Here is a 22,219-nt window from a genome sequence, read left to right on the forward strand (position 1 = left end):
AGAGATACAGTTGAAAAATAACCGTTCATAACCACCAACATCCATAGAGGAGACTATACAATAAGAGAAAATAGGAACTAAACCAAATCAAAGGATGTATCTCTGAATCAAACAAACCAGCAATGATGAATTAACACAGTGGCATTGCATTGTACTACATTGAGTAGTATACTCACATCATCCAGCAGCTTCCCCTCCACCCGCAGCTCCCATGATGCAATACTGCCGTCCGAGTCGTCAGCGTCAGGCTTGGCAGGGTTGAAGGTGTTGGAGATGTACAGCCTCAGTTTACGCTTTTGCTGTCAACATAAACCCAAAGACACTGTTGGAACCAGCGGTGAATTCTCTACACATCAGTCTTAGAACTTTAGTACTAGTACAGCGCATTCGGAATGTATTCAGACTCCTTCCCCTTTTCCACATTTTGTTACCTTATTCTAAAATGTATTAAATTAGGTTTTTTCCTCATCGATCTACACACAATACCCCATTAATTACAAAGCGAAAACAGTTTTAAAAAATTATAATTATACAAATGTTTAAAAAATAATAATAAAGAAATACCATATTTACATAAGTATTCAGACCCTTTGTTATGAGACTCAAAATTTAGCTCCGGTGCATCCTGTTTCCATTGATCATCCTTGAGATGTTTCTACAACTTGATTGGAGTCCACATGTGGTCAATTCAATTGATTGGACATGATTTGGAAAGGCACACACCTGTCTATATAAGGTCCCACAGTTGACAGGGCATATCAGAGCAAAAACCAAGCCATGAAGCCGAAGGAATTGTCCGTAGAGCTAAGACACAGGATTATGTCGAGGCACAGATCTGGGGAAGGGCACCAAAACACTTCTACAGCATTGAAGGTCCCCAAGGACACAGTGGCCTCCATTATAAAATGGAAGAGGTTTAGAACCACCCAGACTCTTCCTAGAGCTGGCCGCCCGGCCAAACTGAACAATCGGGGGAGAAGGGCCTTGGTCGGGGAGGTGACCAAGAACCCGATTGTCACTCTGACAGAGCTCCAGAGTTCCTCTGTAGAGATGAGAGAACCTTCCAGAAGGACAACCATCTCTGCAGCAGTCCACCAACTGGCCTTTATGGTAGAGTGGCCAGACGGAAGCCACTCCTCAGTAAAAAGGCATATGACAGCCCGCTTGGAGTTTGCCAAAAGGCACCTAAAGACACTCAGACCAAAGAAAGAAGATTATCTGGTCTGATGAAACCAAGATTGAACTCTTTGGCCTGAATACCAAGCGTCACATCTGGAAGAAACCTGGCATCATCCCTATGGTGAAGCATGATGGTGGCAGCATTATGCTGTGGGGATGTTTTTTAGCGGTAGGGACTGGGAGACTAGTTAGGAATCAGGGAAGATGAACAGAGCAAAGTACAGAGAGATTCTTGATGAAAACCTGCTCCAGAGTGTTCAGGACCTCAGACTGGGGTAAAGGTTATTCTTCCAACAGGACAATGGCCCTAAGCACACAGCCAAGATAACGCAGGAGTGGCTTCGGGACGAGTGAATGTCCTTGAGTGGCCCAGCCAGAGCCCGGACTTGAACCCGATCTAACATCTCTAGAGAGACCTGAAAATAGCGGTGAAGCGACGCTCCCCATCCAACCTTACAGAGCTTGAGAGGATCTGCAGGGAAGAATGGGAGAAACTCCCCAAATACAGGTGTGCCAAGCTTGTACCGTCATACCAAAGACGAGGCTGTAATTGCTGCCAAAGGTGCTTCAACCAAGTACTGAGTAAAGGGTCTGAAAAGTTAAGTACATTTTATTTTTCAGTTAAAAAAATATATATAGATTTGCTAAAAATTCTAAAAACATGTTTTTGCTTTGTCATTATGGTACTATGTGTAGATTGATGAGGGGAAAAAATTATTTAATCAATTTTATAATAAGGCTGTAACGTAATAAAATGTGGAAAAAGTCAAGGGGTCTGAATACTTTCCAATTGCACTGTATGTACCAGTATCGTAATGACTTACATAAACTGAAGAGTAAAGTATCGTAAACTATACAGTATAGTATATAGTATAGTACATAGTATGTATGTAAAGTACAGTATAATATATTATACCGTGTTGGGGAAGCTACTCTGAAATTAGTTCACTAAGCTACCAATTACTTCACACTGGAAGAAGTTAAGCTACGCTCAAGCTACCTTTAAGAAAAATATAGTTTACTTAACTAAAGTTACTTTAAAAAGTAGTTTACTACATCCAAACTTCTTAATGAAAAACAATCATATGTAAATCTGAAATGTCATAGACTACAAATCGCAAGAACAGATCACTTTGGGGTTATATGTTAACAGAATGTGAAATTTAGCCTATTAAACCCAGAAGTGAGAATTAGGCAGGTCTGATGCAAAAAAGAAAATAAATGATTGCCTATTCCACCCATATTTTATTTTTGAACAAAATGTAGTGTGTAGTTCCAGTAGTTAGCTACACCTCTACATGGTAGGAAGTAATTAACTACTGAAAACACTACCAAGATTTGTATTTAGTTCAACTACCATCAAGCTACTGGAAAATGTAATTTAATTACTTGTTGAACTACATGTAGTTCATGTCCTCTCCAACACTGATAGTAAAGTATAGTATTCACTGAGTGTACTAAACATTAAGAATATCTTCCTAATATTGAGTTGCACTCCCAACCCCCCTTTCCCCTCAGAACAGCCTAAATTCGTCGGGGAATTGATTCTACAAGGTGTCGAAAGCGTTCCATAGGGATGCTGGCCCAAGTTGACTCCAATGCTTCCCACAGTTGTGTCAAGTTGGATGTCCTTTGGGTGGTGGACCATTCTTGATACACACGGGAAACTGTTGAGCGTGAAAAACCCAGCAGCGTTGCAGTTCCTGACACAAACCGGTGCAGCTGGCATTTACTACCATACCCCGTTCAAAGGCACTTCAATCTTTTGTCTCGCCCGTTCCCCCTCTGAATGGCACAAATACTTGATCCATGTCTCAATTCTTTAACCTGTCTCCTCCCCTTTATCTACACCGACTGAAGTAGATTTAACAAGTGACATCAATGGAAGGGATCATAGCTTTCACCTGGATTCACCTGGTCAGTCTATGTCATGGAAAGAGCAGGCATCCTTAATGTTTTGTACACTCAGTGTACTATAGTATAGTAGTGAGATACTTTAGGCCTATTATTTGTTACCTTCATGGGTCTCTTCAGGGCTTCCTGGATGTCCACCCGTTTACGCATAATGGTCTGGTCCAGTTTACGTTCAAAGGCCAACAGGTCCATGTAAGCCTGGGACTCCGGGACCAGCTCACGGATCTAATCGGGGGGGGGGGGGGGGGTTAACAAGAACCAGTTATTTCAGTTAGTGTCTCTGACAGGCATGTCCAATGCTATACATCTTCATTGCTTCAGGATTTTTTAAAGCTATTATCCAGGAAAATTCCACCGATAAAATGCTCAATATGACAATAAGCTGTGGCATTGAGTTATATGTTTGAGCTTCGGTTTCATTAAGGCACGTTAAGACATCCTGCCATCAAAGCATGTCTGTTGTCTGCACTGCAGCTGTGACTGTATTCTCACAAGCCAACATTTTCACCAAAAATATTTTTGTCCTTCTCTAACAGAAGGAGTGACACCAAATGAAGGTGACAGAGCCGGCAGTAGTGCCCACAGGACCTGTGACTGCCCAGCACCACTCACTAATTGGTGCACCAATCCAGCATTTTGTGCTGCTAAGTCCGCATTTGAAATGCAGAGGGTGCAGCCGAGCCAACCCACCGCCCCTACCCAACCCGCCCCTACCCTCCCTGAGGGAGTCGGCACACTGCCAAGGCTGCTTACCAAACTGGGCACAGACTCCCAGACTCTCCCACTGCATTTACCTCTCCCCTGCTCTTTCTCTCCATCTCTCTACTTGTCTCTCCCTTCATTGTTCCCTCGACCATCTCATTCCTTCTCTATCTGCATGTGTCTGTCTGTCGCCAGGTTGAGGTGTAGCGCAGACAGAGCGCAGTGGCGGACATTCCCTGTCCCTGAGTCACCGTTGTGGCGCCTGAGTCATGCAGCTATCGCCATTCCCTGTGTCTGGCTTGTGTTACGATAAGACTACAGAGACGCCTATATGAGCACTACGGGGCTCCAGTCCACGGTCACCAGCAGCAGCCTTCACAAAATCAATGGCCAACCAATGCAACCCCAGGCTGGGCCGGGCTGAGACAGGGCAGGGGGTGCAGGGAGGGGAGTGCGGAGGCTGTGGCTCAGGCAGAGAGGGGAGAGCGGAGGCTGTGGCTCAGGCAGGGAGGGGAGAGCGGAGGCTGTGGCTCAGGCAGGGAGGGGAGAGCGGAGGCTGTGGCTCAGGCAGGGAGGGGAGAACGGAGGCTGTGGCTCAGGCAGGGAGGGGAGAGCGGAGGCTGTGGCTCAGGCAGGGAGGGGAGAGCGGAGGCTGTGGCTCAGGCAGGGAGGGGAGAGCGGAGGCTGTGGCTCAGGCAGGGAGGGGAGAGCGGAGGCTGTGGCTCAGGCAGGGAGGGGAGAGCGGAGGCTGTGGCTCAGGCAGGGAGGGGAGAGCGGAGGCTGTGGCTCAGGCAGGGAGGGGAGAGCGGAGGCTGTGGCTCAGGCAGGGAGGGGAGAGCGGAGGCTGTGGCTCAGGCAGGAAGGGGAGAGCGGAGGCTGTGGCTCAGGCAGGGAGGGGAGAGCGGAGGCTGTGGCTCAGGCAGGGAGGGGAGAGCGGAGGCTGTGGCTCAGGCAGGGCTCGCCGTGGGTTTCCTTTGCCCTGACTGGGACCACACACTGGACGCGCCCTCACCTGTGGAGAGATGTGCCCGCTCTAATGCCTCGTCCGTTGTGTCACAAATCGCTCTGTTTCCTACCAGTCTATTGATCGTTCCATTCGGGAAAATATGATCAACAATTGAAAAGCGGCGCCCACCGCCGAGCCTGCGCCAAGCCTCTGATCACCCGGGCATCTCCTTTCGCTCCATTTCTAACAACACATATTCATCTGCCCCTCCGAGCCCTGAGATCAAAACACACACACGCTTTTTTTCTATTCAACAGAGAATCGATAATCGCACACACAAACACTCGGGTAACGGGGGGGAGCAAAATATATGCAATCTCACCCTCTGTGGAAGAATCTTGTCTGCCATTTTCCTTCTCTTGGCGCTACAGAGAGGGAGAGAAAGACGGAGAGAAGAAGGAAAACGAGAGCATGTTACTATGGTGACTGATAGTGTAGAGCCCAGGCCATCTGCTAAAATCCTGGGCCACATCCAGCACCCCAGTGTCCCAGCTGTGTGTGTGTGTGTGCAGTGCGCATGTGTGTGCATGTGTGTGTGTGTACGCAATGCGGATGTGTGTGTATGTGTTTTCGGGGGGGATCCAGCGAAGGCAGGCGTACGGTATGCACACCTGGAGAGCAGGCACCAGTGGCATTCAAAGTGGCACATCAAAAACCTCATGCACTAACCTCTCATGACTTCAATGAGTCTAGACTTCTCTTCATTGATAGATGGTGTGTATGTTCGTTAGTGAGTTTTGGCTCCTATGCCAACTGTGGCCCACTCCGGAGCCCAATTTGCTATGTGACCACCAATTACAATGCTTCCGAACCCGGCTTTCTTCTTTCCGGTGAGAAAAAAACAAAACAGTTGCCTATTACCTTTCAGCAGCTCACAGACTTGTCAAATTCTTTGGGTATGAAAAAGTACTGAAAATGTATGGAGCGATATTTCCATTTCCTGTCTTGGACAACATTGTTACGACACCTGACGGGTTACTTATCATGGGTACCCGCTAAGGCCAATGCGGTGTGCTGGTTTGGTTTAGATGCCTTCAGACTCTACTTGGCTGTCTTGGTAGAGTCTGCAGCTGCAGTCTGTGCCTCCTCAGTGAACTTTGGCTTACATGCTTTTGTTATTTAGATTTTTTATTTTTTTTATTTATTTTTTACAAATCGTTTATCCCCGAAACAGTCGTGCATTGTTCATTTTGGGCTCAAACACTGATTTGAGAGAACAAGTTTGAAATAGTATACAGTGTCATGGATTTGTACTCTCTCAAACTCCTCTGCATATCTGGTTCGAGTCCAAGGGAAGCCATTTTGGAAGCGTTTAGTACACCATAGGACAGAGACAGATATGTATAATCTAACGGTTTGGGATAGATACAGTGTGAGGAAATGGGAGTGCTGTCAAACTGTATTAGACTTGGTATACCAGCAGGGATCTGATTCTCACTCAGAAATATTTTAACGGGGTAGGGCAAAATAATGATGGTTTGTTAACTGGCCAAATTGTCAAACACATTAGAGCAATATCAGGGTCTGGGTTACATTTCAAAGGGATCTAAGGGTCTTAAACTGGGAATCAGACTAGAGATCACATCTTGGCAAAACAGAAAAAGGTGTAGTTGATAGGAGAGGTTAGGAAATCCTTTGGTGTTCAGCTGACATTCCTAAAAGAGACAGTATAATTTGTTCCCATCATGCCATGCTTCAATCTACAGCATGCATCAGCACATTCTGATATACCTTTATGCACACCTGGTTAAGCTTTCCTCATGGGGAGACAAACACAGGGGTTTGTTTGGGGTTACATGTGGGGGTGGGGTGACCGTGCCTACACTAGGAAGTGCTAGGGTCGGGGGTCAGGGGAGAGGGCAGGGGGGCGAGAAAAAACGTGTGAAAAAACGGACATGCAGCAGAATATACTCCTACTTTGATCCGAGCGTTGGATCTGATTGGGCATCTCTCATGTCCATCTGCCTCGCTGGCATCTCATTGGCTCCGGGGAATCCCACTGGCTTCCTAAGGGTTGATGGGATTTGAAGGTGGTCCGATTAGAGAGGTTGGTTGGTGTGGCAACACACTGGTTGCAGCAAGCAGGATGTCTGTTCTGAAGGACACACTCGGTGGTCGTGTGTGCATGTATGTGAATGGGTGCGTTAGTATAGGTGCAAGTGTTTTCGGTAGTATGTACAGGCAGCAGTGTGGGGGGTGCATCTGTGTGCATGCACACACAAAGTGAGAGAGGAGGACATAGTGGATCCTGGTTAATCAGTGGATCTGGGCGTCTCATTGGACCATTGTCCAGCAAAGAAGGTTCTCATTGGACCATGGGGAATCATGCTTCACTCACTTCAGTGTTTCAGTGTTTAAATGACACACTAATAACAGGAAGACACACTGCTAATAAACACAATGGGACAAAGACACAGAGTAGCACACAGAGGAAAAGTGACAAGATAAGCAGAGAAAACGTCCCGTCTATGGTTCTGGATCCAGGTAGTATTGATGAAAGTAGCTTGTGGGCAAACTGGGCATATCTGAATGCTTCTATGTAGGCAGTGGGCTTTCTCTGTAGAGTTGAATATCTCTGGTGCTGTAGCTGCACCTGAAACTTTTTTACAACTTTTTTTCCCCTATAACGCTCAGCCAAAACACCCAGCCTATTGTCTAATGGATATACTGCAAAGAAGAATCACATTAAAAATGATATTTGACTCCACTGCAATTACACAAAACTATTTCTAGCATCTATGTACATTTACATTTGAATATGGCCTATTTTTCGAAGAACTGGCAGGTTTGTGTGGGTAGGAAAGTTCTGGCTCCACACGGCAAGCTCACGTGGGTCTAGGCAATAGCCATATGGTCTCAATGACACTGCAAACGCAGGTGGCTGTGCTCTGCTGGGCAGTTGACTGGGGAGGAGGCCGTCGACTGCCAGAGGACAAGCATACGCTTTCCCAGAGAGAGTGTCACCCACTGGGTCACCCTGGGCCATCGATCAGGCAAGGCCCGCCACAGGGAGAGAGCCATGGAGGGGGGGGGGGGGGAGCGACACAGGACAACATTTCCCTGGTCCTTGTTTGACAAGGCTGCTTAATTGTGAGTGGATCAATTGCACTGCAGAGAGAAGAGTGCATATTGATCTACTCTCTAGTAACCATACCTGGCTAAATCACATCCCGCACAAATTACTCACGAGTCATAACTGTTGGTCTAGATGTGAAGCACAACACACTCTGTGGCTGTTCATGGGATAGACTGACTTGTTATGATTATTATTGGGATAGACTGATTTGTTAAGGGGGAGACAATGCATTTACATCCCAGAGCCCAGGTCAGCTCTCATTCTCAGGAGTGTAGATGGTAGACAAAAATCTACCATGGCAGCTAACAGACCACAAAACAGACTGAAGACAGCGGTCATACATTTGGCTAAACTCAACCGCTCAATGTAGATGAAGGGGTGAGCAGTGTCAGACACAGTAGTGGTTGCAGTACCAAAGCAAGCAGAAGGGGGAGCCCACACAGAGATACTCACAGCACGACAGGAGTGACAAACACTCAGTCTGATAGATGCAGGTGGTGAATTGCAGATATTACACACAGAAACATGACGAGAGGCATGGAAAAAAACATGGCTAGGGGACAAACCACAGACACAGGGCCATGCAGCGGTTGACAGGGGACGGGGGTTGGATCTTGGACGGATCCTGGCCGTGTAACTCACTTTCTGGCCCGGTTCTGGACGTTCTGCTGTTGCTGAACCTGCTGGGAGGGGGCAGGTCTCTTGCGGCTGGGCTCCATGACCGGGGCGGGTAGGCCGGGCCGCACCGCGGGGCTCCCACCGAACGGGGGTCCGGGGGGGCCCATTGGAGCACCCTGGTGGGGCATCCTCGCTCCAGACGGCATTCCAGGACGCTACGGAGAGGCGATGGAAGACACAAGGGTTAGTTACTGCACATATCAAATACACAGACATCACGGTTCGGTAAGTAGTGTACATTCATATGATTGGACTGTATCAGGTGTTTTAATGAAGGGCTGGAACAAAAGCCTGCACATACTGATGCCTTCCAGGATTTGGGTTAGGGTTCCAGGACCAGGAGTGGAACCCCTGGTTCATTTCCTAGCCCAGGTGCAATTTACTCCGGTGATTCCGTTAATAAGACATTGAATGAATGAAATCAAGTCTCATTGTATTAATTGTGTGTTGATTACTTTTTCACTCTCTCATCTCTAATTCTTGGTGATAGAAAGAACACTCAAAATATATCCTGAAGAAAGGGCCAACAGGGTTTCCTAACACACACACACCTGCTGGGACATTAGACTGAAGCCAATTGTCCAAACGGCTAACAATCTAGCAGTGTGTGTGCTGTTGTGTCTGATGCCCGGGCCCCCACTAGCAGAGAGAGGCCTGCCTGGCAACCTTGTGAATCCTGGGAACAGCTGGGTGGCCCAACACCTGTGGCCATCTGTCTGTTGGTCAGGCTGTCTATCTGTCCCATGGCAACAGCTGTTGTCCCAGGAAAAAGGCTTTGCTCGATGCCTCAGCTAACTATCTGACTAGAGACGGAATCAAAAATGTGGGGCGGGGGGGGGGGGGGGGGGGGGGGGTGTAACCCAAAGAGCGACCCAATAAGAAAAGAGATCCCAAATAGCTACCCGAAGAGAGGAGAGTTCTGTGCAACAAGCATGGGAGAAAATACAAAGAAATGTGGTTCTATCTCGATTATGTTACGACATCAATGCTCCATGAGATTAGAAAATCAATCACTACATTTCCTAATACGGTATTTCCCTAAAATTGTTGACATGCCATTTGAGACTGTGGTAAAGCCAACAAAACTACAAAGGAAACACTACATCATTTTAAGATGACAATGTATGCCAATTCTAATAACTGATTTGGCTTTTCTGTGTGGTTAATATTGTATAATAATAATCATTCCACAAGGAGGAACTGTGTCACATAAGTTAGCCTCACTCAGAGAATGCAGTGAAATAACCAATCAGGGTTGGGGATCAACGGATTACATGTAATCTGTTACATGTCAGGGATTACAAAAACCTGTAACTGTAATCCGTTACATTACCAGCAAAAATGTTGTAATCAGATTATAGATACTAGATGATTACTTCGAGGATTACTTTTAAATTCAGAAAGGAGGTTTGCAGAACCAAAATCTTTGAACCATCTCTGTTTTCTCAATGACATTCAAATCAGCATTGAAAAAAGGTATGTCTTCCAATGGTGCGACTGCTGTCGGCCAAAGATGATCCAACTTGAATAAAGGCTTGGAGGTGAGGATGACAGCAGTGGTGTCGTCTACGGCGATACAGATATCACTTATTATTGATATCTACATAGCGCATTGATGTGAATCACACTGCTGCTCTCTCATTTAGTTATTTGCGCCTTACGGATTGTGGTTGTTGTGGGTGGCTGTTAACAAATCTAAATTTGTATTTTAACATTAATAATGGTTCAATTCAAGAAGTTTAAGCTTCCTATCAACAGCTGCACAGTGGGGATCACAGCCTATGGAATAAAAGTGGGGCTTTCATTGCTCAATCTAATTCATGCTGATCATTTATTTTTTAATCTATAGGCCTAATGGACACATGCTCAAACTCGCACACTTTTGATAGACTTAAAGGGGCATTCTGTAGCCTCATGAGCTTAGTTCAACTGTCACACTCCATGAGAATCCAAAATATAAGCTTGTTTTTCTCCAATGTTTGTAAACATTGTAAACATAAACAAACACTGTATACCCTCATAACATCAGGTTAAAACAATACTGTTGATATCATGGACGGTCAGTCCTTGCATCGATAGCACTGTCTATTAATCTGAGAGTGGTTACATTTCTCCAGGCCCATCCCTCAGTTTTTTTTTTTTTACCAAAACAGGGATTTCCCCTTTAAACAGCTGCATATTATCAAGATATCAAAGTGTCACCAACAAAAAGTTCAACAATAGGCCTATAGCAAATCCTGCATATGGCCTTCATTTTTCACATGTAAAAGCACTTTTCAGTAGTGCACAAAGCCATTCAATGAGAGCAGCATTTATTTTTCAACTCGAAATCAATGAGCACAAACAGTCCTCCATTACAGCAAAATCGTAAACAACCGAGTTGGGCTGGCTAATAAGTCCTTAGTTTGGGGGTTATGCTCAGGTAAAACAATTTGGCTAATCTATACTTCTATATTTACAAGTCATATTCTTGAATATTAAGGGGTATTACATTTATTGGAATGACTGGAATCCTGATAGACTTTGGTTAACGATAGAATTTAATCGTATTATTGTATGTAGTAGAAAGCTATGGGTTAGAAGAAGCCTACATAACCAACCCATTAAGTGAAATTGAACATCCATATCTGGCCAGCTATGTAAACTTTAACATACAAAAATGTATTCTTCTAATGTATTTTAAGGGGGAAGTAATCTAAAAGTAACTGAATGTAATCAGATTACGTTACTGAGTAAAAAAAACAATTACGTTTCTGATTACAATTTTGGACAGGTAACTAGTAACTGTAATGGATTACATTTGAGAACGTAACCTACCCAACCCTGTAACCTATTCTTACATACACCTCCTGTCCTGACTCCTTCAATAGCCACTTTTTATTCATAACAAATAGATGTGGCAAACACATCTGGCAAACAATCCCCTTTACACCTTCGTATCGAAGTGGTCTTGGTAGGAGAGTTTAAAAGCCTCCGAGGCTGCATCCCATATGGTGCCCTATTCCCTATATAGTGCATTACTTTTAACCAGAGCCTTAAGAGCCTTAAGAGCTATTTGGAACCACAGCCCTAGTCCTATTATCAGTCAGATAGTGAAGATTTTCATTCCAAAAAGCTATATCCACCCCCCAAAAAAATGTCATCAGAAATGATTGCGTATGGGTACCTTCATGTGTAAAATATTACTATTCTCCGATTTTTTATTTGTAGATTCTAAATGTGTATTAATATAGGGTTTGTTGCAAAACGCTATACAATGTTTGTATCCTGTATATTTGACTGTGATATGTTGTTGTCTCACCTGCTACATGACTTAATGGTCGAATGTAAATATTTGACCTACATGTGACAGGTCTCATATTACTGTATTGATTCATTTTTGAAACACTTTTACAAATATTGATGTCACAAATGTACCATTTGTAGAGTTCAAACGTGGTTATTTGTTACATTTGACTAGCATTACTACATACTTCTCTGAGAGTGAGGCGGATATACGCCGTTTTGCATCAAAACATTATTTGTCTCTTTTAAAATGAAACCATCAAGTGATAGATTTCAAACAAATCCATGTCAGTCATTGAACAACCCCATGCCACGATTAGATGGTGAAGGAAAAAAAACACACCAATCTTTCTCAAAGTTCTTTTAAAAGCAAAAGCTTATAATTTACAACGTTTGTGAAAATGGACATATAGCGTTTTGGATTAAATTATTCAAGTGGTTCTGCAGAATGGTGCCCTGATGGCTGTGAAATATGGCACCTCGCAGAGTAGGAAACGGAGTGACAATTTTACCAAATTACCGACCACCACCTCCCTAGTTCTCCTGGGAACAATAACAGACAGAACACAGTAACAGGCCATATACGACTAGCGGTGTACTGCCAAACAAAATCTCCTATCACCCATGCTTTATTAAACTAGTGCTTTTGACATTTCTCAATCCCCTGTAGGCGAAATAGAGCAGGTTTTCTGTTGTGAAAACAAGATCCTCCCAGTTGGTGGGAATTGGGAGAAAAGCTAATATACTGTATGCACGTCGACTATCAAAATCAAACAAAGACACGTACTGACATCTGAACAAGCGCACCCCAAACACTCTGAATCATCAACAGCACTCATGACAATATCAGTTTACTCCTACACTTATTTGGTTGAGCGACTGTGTGAAATAAGAGTTGTGGGAGACGTTGGGAGCAGACAGAGACGTTTGCGTCACTACTGTGACCTCGGGTTCCCACTGGGCACACCATGTCATTGCAACGTGGATAACTAGGTAATATTTAGTTGAGACGTTGATCAATGAGATTACAACCTATATTTACCCACTCAAAAAGACAGCCAAAAGTTAGTTTGAACTTCCGATGTGTTTTCACGATGCTTTCAAACCATCTAAAAGCACAACCAAATTCCAATGGAAAGACCACGTCAGATATTTTGTTTGTTTATACAACAGATGAATGCGTTATCACTGTGCTTCATCTAAAAGCACAACCAAATGACCTGGATGCAGTTGAAATTACATTCAAAGTAAATGATGCAAGTGATCAATGCCGTTTAGGAATCTGCACAGATCATTACAGCAATTGTGAAGATCTCCACAGACCTGCGACGACCTATGCACTCCATCTTGAACATGCACGCTTACACGGAACCTAAACCGGCTGCGCGCGCGCGCCATCATGCATACATTTATTTTGCCCCCCCCACACCAAGCGCGATCGCAACATGCATGATAAAATATCAAAACAAACTCTGAACCAATGACATTAATTTGGGGACAGGTCGAAAAGCATTAAACATGTATGGCAATTTAGCTAGTTAGCGTGCACTTGCTAGCTAACGTTAATGTGTCCTATTTAGCTAACGTGCTGTTGCTAGCTAATTTGTCCTGGGATATAAACATTGAGTTGTTATTTTACCTGCAATGCACAAGGTCCTCTACTCCGACAATTAATCCACACATAAAAACGGCCAACCAAATCGTTTCTAGTCATCTCTCCTCCTTCCAGGCTTTTTCATCTTTGAACTTATATGGTGGTCGCATCTAAACTTTCATTGTATTACCACGACAACCGGCAACACAGTTCGTCTTTCAATCACCCACCTGCTTCTATAAACCAATGAGGAGATGGGAGAGGCAGGATTTGCAGCACGATCTGCGTCAGAAATAGGAATGACTTCTATTTTAGCCTTTGGTAAGGCAGACACTCGTTGGCACGGGCGAGCAGTGTGGGTACAATAATTGAATAATATAGATTTCTAAATGTATTTTGCGACGCTCGCGCACGCGACGTGTCCGGCCTGGTCAGCATGTTATATGATAACCTACACTTATGTTTGGCTGAGTTGGAGACATGAATCCAACATATCATGTTTTTTTTAAACTTGTCGACCAGGCTATTTATTGTATTTCAAAAGGGAATATTGAATGTTTTTTCTTTGTCAATGCAACCAAATATTAACATCTGAAGGAGATTTATATTCCACTTAGATAGTTCCATCTGTGCCAATGGCATTAATTCAAGTTTGTCTAAAAATGTATATGTTGGATTCACGTCTCCATCTCAACCAAAAATTGAAGTTAAAGAATAGGACTAAATCTAAACAAACTTTAAATGCACTTCAAATAAAGTTTGATTTGATTGAGTTCAGTATCACTAAATATCAATACATTTGAAATCAACCAGAGCTTGAAACCCTAAGCCTATTGTATTGTCTATTTTTAGTTCAAATGTTGGGTTGAATTGAAACAATAACTGTTGTTGACTTTGCAAATGCTATATAGGCCTAAATAGTATCATTGATGATATATGGCTTATAGAGAGTATGGTCACATTTCATTTGCTTTGTTAAACCTACCCTTTGGAATGACTTGGAAAGCAACAGTGAATGTATTTCGTTTTTTAAGTGGAGATCTCTCCACTATCATTCTCACAATAGCACTAATAATCAGTGACAAATATCATAGCTAAGCAGGGTTTGGTTAAAAATCTGGACGGGAGACCAAATGGTAGCTGTAGATAGATACATTCTCCAGTAGGAGGTGCTGCCCAGCCCGTAGTTTTTTCTTATAGTGTATATAAACGTTCTTTTTCAAATCCAAAGTATTTTCCACATAGATTCCACGTCACAATACGTTGGCAAATTACGGTGAAACAATGTTGATTTAACCAGTTTCTGCATAGTGGGTCACCCCTATTTCCACCCTGGGGCTACAGATGTCCCTGTCAGAGAGTTCACTGGATGACCAAACATGCTCTTTAAACATTAACAGAACGCATCCCAAATGGCACCATATTCCCTTTAAAGTGCACTACTATTAACCAGGGCCCATAGTGCTCTGGTTAAAAGTAGTGCACTATATTAGGGCTTATGGTGCCATTTGCAACCATAATAACAGCAGGCCCACATGGGGAAACAGTTGCAAAAACGGCCATTTTATGACCAGCGTAACTTGAGGAATAAATGGCAATGGGCAAACAGGGTCTCTACAATTGTTTTTATATATTCTACGCTCAAAGTGTTCAAATAACACCAATAGCCACAGCCATGCCATAGTCTGTGAATGTGGCTTTAAATTTCATTTGACCTAGTGCCCTTTAAAATGTACACGGAGGAAGAATGTCAATGACATGAGTGTCTATCTCTCCTAGCTCAAAGTTGAGAAGAGATTGACTGCATCAATATTGGTCTTTGAACGAGGCGCTGAAGGTACCGAACTATCTGTTTGGACACTCATCGGTATCACACAAGACATGCAACCAGAGGTCTCTTCACAGTCCCCAATTCCAGAACGGAGGCTGGGAAACACTATTAAACAGAGCCATGACTAAATGGAACTCTCTGCCATCCCAGGTAATTCCAGCTAGCAATAAAACCAGATAAAAAAAATACAAACAACGGGGACTGTGAAGAGACACAGAAATGGTTATGCATTTGGTATTGTATGATGTATGTGATACGTGGTTGGGATACAAATGTGATATGTGGTTTTCTCACCTGGCTATCTTAAGATTAATGCACTAGCAGTGGTTTGCTCTGGATGGGAGAATCTGCTGAATTGCTCATTTGTAATGTAAATGTAGTGCTATGTATGTATATGTATGTATTTTATTTGTTATGTTGTTTCCTGTTTGGACCGCAAGGAAGAGTAGCCGCTAATTGGGGATCCTAATAAATACTAAAACAATGGAGGCCAGCCAGTCAGTAAGGCAGAGAGACGCTGTGGTGCAATGGAGTCCATGTCCTCTCCCAGTCACAGTCACACAGGTGCTGCTGTCACTCTGCAGCCTGGGGGCTGGAGCCAGGAAGGGAGGGAGAAGCAGATGTGTGGTCTCTCTGAGGCCTGGGCAGAGAGACAGAGAGAGTAGCTCTTAAGGCATGGACAGACCGGTAGGAGTGTCGAGATGCTGCCGGCCGAGAAAACTTAGCACCTCTGAACACAGTACCGGGCGCAATTTGCAAACTGAGTGCAAACCGATTGTACGTGTAGAAAACGGGCAAAAATGACATCCGGTCTCTATAACACACCGCAAGCGAATAAACGGCGAACGAATGCCCCCCTACTGTACAGACCGACAATCGGTCTGGTGAGTTTTCTCCATAACTTTTAACATATCTGTGGGGTTCTGGGTGCTGCTGGCTGGTCTCTCTCCGGTTACCTTGACAAGACGACCCTGGCGCTTCTCCTTCCCCACTTTTCACTTCCTATCTGGGCTGGAGTTTGTCGTGTGGCACACTGGGAGCTGGGAGCACATAGGGAGAGACTTGATTGAAGGAGTGGTAATGCTGTTATAGTGGGAAAATAATGGATCAACCAACTGGGTTCCTCTGAAGTCTAAAGAAGGACGTGCCCAACTGGATAACTGGACGTGCCCTATTGGATAATAGGATGTGCTCCATTGAGTGGTCCTCCTCTTTAGTATTGTCCCCCCAAATTCCCTACAAATCCATGCCAACAGCACCCCATATCTGATACACTGAATTCACTCCACCGCAACTCTGCCAGCCAGCCAGGCAGCAATCTAATCTGCCATGTGGATGGATATCTGAGACCTGTGATGGTCTCTGTAGGAGAGGTGATTGGATTTGGAGGGGCCACAGTGAAGTTAACCCACAGAACTAAAAATGTGATTCAAAGGACTGCACTGTGGATGATTCCTAGGACTAAAATCTCTGGGTGAGGAAAAGCCACTGAGGCATTTTATCTGACCCACAGCTCACCGCAATGGTGGAGAAGCTCAGTAATAGAATCTTCTAGGAGGGCAGGGCAAAGTTCACAATAGCAGTCACACACACATACACACACTCTTGGGCTTATCCATGTCTCCCACGCAGAGCGCTGAAGGGCCTGTATCCCCCCACAGACAAAGGCCCTCTGTGACCTCCACATCTAAACATGTACAGGAGGAGGAGGAGGAGAGAGGCTCCAGTTCTCAGGGCCACCTACCAACCAGGCCTCCAAACCCATCTCCAAGAGACCTCTCCCCCCACTGACTGAAACACACACACACACGTACACATTCCTGCCGGAGGCTGGAACACCACGACCTTCACAGCTCCACATCCGTGCAACAGTGTATGTGTCTGTTTCTGAAGGAATGTGGCTGGCCTTTCAGATGTTCTATCTCTGGACGGAGGGTAGTGTTGTCTTTACCTAACTGTGGTAAATGTTCATCGGGGTTGAGTCTCAAACGGCACCTTTTTCCCTTTATAGTGCACTACTTTTGACCAGAGCCCTATTGGACTATAGCCTATGGGGAATCGGTTGCCATTTGGGACGCATGGTGGGAGTGAAACAGAAAGTAAAGCGTCACTTCCCCACAAACTTGATAGATCCCTGCCCGTACGTCAAAATATTTCCCTACTCGGCAGCCTTCACAGTGAGCCGGAGTCTCGTAACTCGCCGGCATTGCAGTGAATATGATAATCAAGACGATTCCACTCCGTCAAATCTATTGAGAGAAGAGGCAGGTATGAAGGAAAATAAGCAGGTGAAATATTTGGCCTGGAGTAGTGCGAGAGAGAGGGAGACTCATCAAGGTTAATTGGTCTGTTGAGAGGATAGTCATCTGGCTCATCCATTGCCTCTGCTCATTGTTTCCCTAAGTCTGTGCTGGGTTAAACCTTATACAGCCCCTAAAATGCCTGAACATAACCCTGGCAAGGTACTGTACACTTGCCCTATTCCCACTACAAGATATGAAGGAGAGTCTGAGAAGTAGAGTGGAGAAAGAGAACTCTACTTTTCAATTCACATGACATCCTTGCCTTACCTTTCGTTGTGGCTGGCAACGTCACATTCTTGGTCCGCAGCTCAAATGGACCGTGAATATCACAGTAGCCACTAGCCAGTAAGCACAAACTATTCAACAATGACTGAAATGTTTCTTCAAAACCTTATTACACTCTTGAATAATGCAACAATTCACAAGCATGTAAACTCAGCAAAAAAAACAAAAAAACATCCCCTTTTCAGGACCCTGTCTTTCAAAGATAATTAATAAAAATCTAAATAACTTCACAGATCTTCATTGTAAAGGGTTTAAACACTGTTTCCCATGCTTGTTCAATGCACCATAAACAATTAATGAAAATGCACCTGTGGAATGGTGGTTAAGACACTAACAGGCAATTAAGGTCACAGTTATGAAAACTTAGGACACTAAAGAGGCCTTTCTACTGACTCTGAAAAACACCAAAAGAAAGATGCCCAGGGTCCCTGCTCATCTGCGTGAATGTGCTTTGGGCATGCTGCAAGGAGACATGAGGACTGCAGATGTGGCCAGGATAATAAATTGCAACTTTCAAACTGTGAGATGCCTAAGACAACGTCGCCTATGGGCACAAACCCACTGTTGCTGGACCAGACAGACTGGCAAAAAGTGCTCTTCACTGACGAGTTGCGGTTTTGTCTCACCAGGGGTGATGGTCGGATTCTCATATATCGTTGAAGGAATGAGCGTTACACCAAGGCCTGTACTCTGGAGCGGGATCGATTTAGAGGTGGAGGGTCCGTCATGGTCTGGGGCAGTGTGTCACAGCATCATCGGACTGGGCTTGTTGTCATTGCAGGAAATCTCAACGCTTTGCGTTACAGGGAAGACATCCTCCTTCCTCATGTGGTACCCTTCCTGCAGGCTCATCCTGACATGATCCTCCAGCATGACAATGCCACCAGCCATACTGCACCTTCTGCAAGACAGGAATGTCAGTGTTCTGCCATGGCCAGCGAAGAGCACGGATCTCAATCCCATTGAGCATGTCTGGGACCTGTTGGATCGGAGGGTGAGGGCTAGGGCCATTCCCCCTAGAAATGTCTGGGAACTTGCAGGTGCCTTGGTGGAAGAGTGGGGTAACATCTCACAGCAAGAACTGGCAAATCTGGTGCAATCCATGAGAAGGCGATGCACTGCAGTACTTATTGCAGCTGGTGGCCACAACAGATACTGACTGATACTTTTGATTTTGACCCCCCCTTTATTCACATTATTCCATTTCTGTTAGTCACATGTCTGTGGAACTTGTTCAGTTTATTTCTCAGTTGTTGAATATTATGTTCATACAAATATTTACACATGTTAAGTTTGCTGAAAATAAACGCAGTTGACAGTGAGAGGACGTTTCTTTTTTTGCTGATTTTATGTGCGGATCACAGGCGGCTTGGTGGCACCTTAATTGGGGAGGACGGCCTCATAGTAAGGGCTGGAACGGATTCAATGGAACGGTATCCAACACATGTGTTTGATACCATTCCATTCGCTTGGTTCCAGACATTGTTATGTGCCGTTCTCCCCTCAGCAGCCTCCTGTGGCCCAGACAATTAAAGGGTTTATTTTCTGGTCTGTAGGCTACACTTTTTTTTATTTTAGCTTCAAGACAAAAGCACAGAGTTGCTATAAGAGCCATGTCTTCATCAAGTGACGTTAGACAATCAAAAATGAACGATGAACCCTCTCATACAAATAAAAAAAAGTACAGTGGGCCTACCTCACAACATTACAACAAACCAGGCTTCACTTTTATCATTTTAGGCTTCAATATCATGCAAATTGCGACTGAAAATGTGGGTATAAGTGAATTTACCATGACAAACTGTTTTATGTGGAAGCTCATACCCGCCTCCACCAACAACAAAAAAAAAGAAATTGCCTCATGATATGTCAACGTGTACAATTAGTCTGTGCTTCAGTCTGATCAACTGTAGCCTACTGATAACAACCACAGCTGCAGGTAGCCTAGAGAAGCCTATGCGTTCTGATCCCATCTGGGCCAGGGGAAAAGTAACGTCATGTTTTTTTGTAGCCTAAGCTATGTATTTATAGCCTAAAATAGCCCTATTTACTTGTGTTCTGAGAAAATGCGATCAAATTTGGTTGATATTCACACTTCGGGTGGCTAGGCTACCTAGGCCTTTTTAATCCAAAATGACTGACTGGAATGAATCAATCATTAACACAATAGTGATGACATACTGTATGAGTATCTTTTTAATTGCAGATACCAAGGCCTACATGATGAAACCCTGCATACAGCGAGCTCAGCCCTGTTCGTTTTTGTTCAAATCTCAGGTGTTGTCTCTTTGTCGTGTAAAGGGTTTTAATGTTTTCATCCTCCATAGGGCCAGGAGTTTTTCCAGGAGTTGTTTTTTTTTTAAACTATATGACCTGATTACAAAAAGTATCTGGTGCCATCATAGCCCTTATACAGCTACCTTATTACTATGTCATACGCTACAATTAGGGTCCGGAGTTGGTTAGATTAGCCTATTACCAGATCAGGAAAAACTCTGGGGCCCAGGAAACCTATTGGATAACCTCAGGTCTTTTTTAAAACCTCCCGCTTTGGGCTGGATGTGTCAATGTGTAGTTCATGCATGCATGATCTATGAGCAGAATTACTGTTTTACCTCAATTATCCACGAAATCCCTAATTTGAAATGGCATGGTACGGGTTCAAGAAAACAGTCGCTTTCAAACTAGGGATTTCGTGGCTAATTGAAGTAAGGCAGTAATTCCGCTCATCGATTATACGTGTATGAACTACACATTGACACATCCAGCCCAAAGCGGGAGGTTTAAAAAAAGAATTTTAGTCACCAAAGTACCGGAGCATGCCTTTAAATGTCCAATACACTTGATATCATTTCGATTTAGTCATAGGCCTTATAACTTGTAATAGATGGATTTGCGAAGACATAGATGCCCACTTCTGGGACTCGATAAGGAACATTCTCTATGACAGCCTGATGTCTTTGGGTTTTAACTATGTCAGTCTAAACAAAACACACACACACACACACACACACACACACACACACATTCATTACAACTCCACAATCACAGCATTCTGCTTATCATCATTTTGTTACCAAAACAAGTCACATTGGTATTCCCAGGTCAGTTAATACTCCATATGTTATGACAGCAGTGACTAACCTTATGCCTTTCCCCCAACCATGTGAAATTCGCTCATTAATGATTTATTTTAAGTAAGATTAAATAAGCTAAACTTCCTGCATTTCAAGCATTTGTTATCCCCACTGAAGCAAGCTCCAAAAACATTCATTCAAACCGAAGCCACATGACCATATATGTTCAAATGATCATAGCAGCGTGCTCATCTTACGACTGCTCTGAGACTGTTTTGAATGAGCTGGACGCTTCCCCCACTCACTGGTTGCCTTTGACTCCAAGCATGCTCAGTGTGCTCTGGTAATCGGGGGGGGGGGGGGGGGGGGTTGGCTGCTACTAGACCCTCGCTCTCTTCTTTCCTTCTCCCTCTTTTTGTATTACAAATGCCTGTGACACTCTGCTCCCTCTCGCTCTCATTCCCTCCAGTCTTCAAAAGGAAACGAGTGTGGGATTCAGGGGGACTGGAAATAACCTTCACATTGGACGGCTTTCCCAGCTATCTCGCTCTCACACACAGACCGCATCTGCGCTGTGCCGACGCTCTCGCTCTCCCCCTCATACACACAAACATGCTTGAGTAGTCACACATAACACACGCCGGGGTCTGGTTCTCTCGCTCTCAATGAGAGACAGCGCTACTAGGCTACTCACCACTCCATGGACCAGGAACTCAAACAGTTTGCTCTTGGTGGCTTTGCGCGCTCCCCCTGCCGTCTCCTCCGTAGCCATTTGCTCCGTCCCCTCGCTTCCCCCTGCTCCTACTACGTCTCCCTCGCTTTCTTTTGTCTTTCCCTCTCCCTCTGCCTCTCTCCCCCCTCACCCGGGCGTTCAAATCCCCTCCCTTGCTCCACTTTCCTCCTCTTTGTGCTCTTTTCCAGCTCTCTCCCTCGCCTTCGTTCTCTCTTAACCCTCTCAACCTCTGTGTTTTTGCAGTGCAGCCCTGCCGAGGCTCTCACTGTCTCGCAGCACACTTTTTAGTTGAGCTGCCTTTCAGGAGCAGGAGCCCGGCGAAGAGGGGGAGTGGGGGCCCGGCAGGGGGGTTTGAGCCGGCCCACCCCGCCGGCCCCCCCACCACAGCTGTTGCATTCCATTGGTAGATAAGGGCATGCTGTGTGCCTGGCTGTTTGAGAACAGGGACTGGGGAGGTTATCTTCAGTTAGCCATTCCCACTCCCTAGCAACGAGCCCAGAGGCCACGGTCAACCCCTCAGCACAATTGATTCTCAAAAAAGGACAAGTGGCTCTTA

General features: G+C 44.7%; 1 protein-coding gene across 4 annotated transcripts in view; it reads right to left on the reverse strand.

Annotated features, from left to right (window-relative positions):
- The window catches only part of LOC110489911 (SWI/SNF-related matrix-associated actin-dependent regulator of chromatin subfamily D member 3), a 50,865-nt gene that overhangs the window by 8,837 nt on the left and 19,809 nt on the right, over positions 1-22,219 (reverse strand). The window contains exons 1-6 of one of the 4 annotated variants that reach the window (XM_021562899.3): positions 21,625-22,046; positions 8,520-8,710; positions 6,719-6,808; positions 5,124-5,166; positions 3,196-3,318; positions 177-299 (exon numbers count right to left, since the gene is read on the reverse strand). In XM_021562899.3, coding sequence (XP_021418574.1) covers positions 177-299; positions 3,196-3,318; positions 5,124-5,166; positions 6,719-6,808; positions 8,520-8,710; positions 21,625-21,702 — 648 coding nt within the window. In that variant the 5' untranslated portion in view covers positions 21,703-22,046. Of the gene's footprint in view, positions 1-176; positions 300-3,195; positions 3,319-5,123; positions 5,167-6,718; positions 6,809-8,519; positions 8,711-21,624; positions 22,100-22,219 lie in introns of those variants that run through there. The other 3 variants (XM_090199786.1, XM_021562902.3, XM_090199787.1) reach the window with 3 other exon arrangements.

This window comes from Oncorhynchus mykiss, chromosome 15 (genome assembly GCF_057628025.1).
Source record: "Oncorhynchus mykiss isolate SJ-2025 chromosome 15, ASM5762802v1, whole genome shotgun sequence".
Taxonomy (NCBI): Eukaryota; Metazoa; Chordata; class Actinopteri; order Salmoniformes; family Salmonidae; genus Oncorhynchus; species Oncorhynchus mykiss.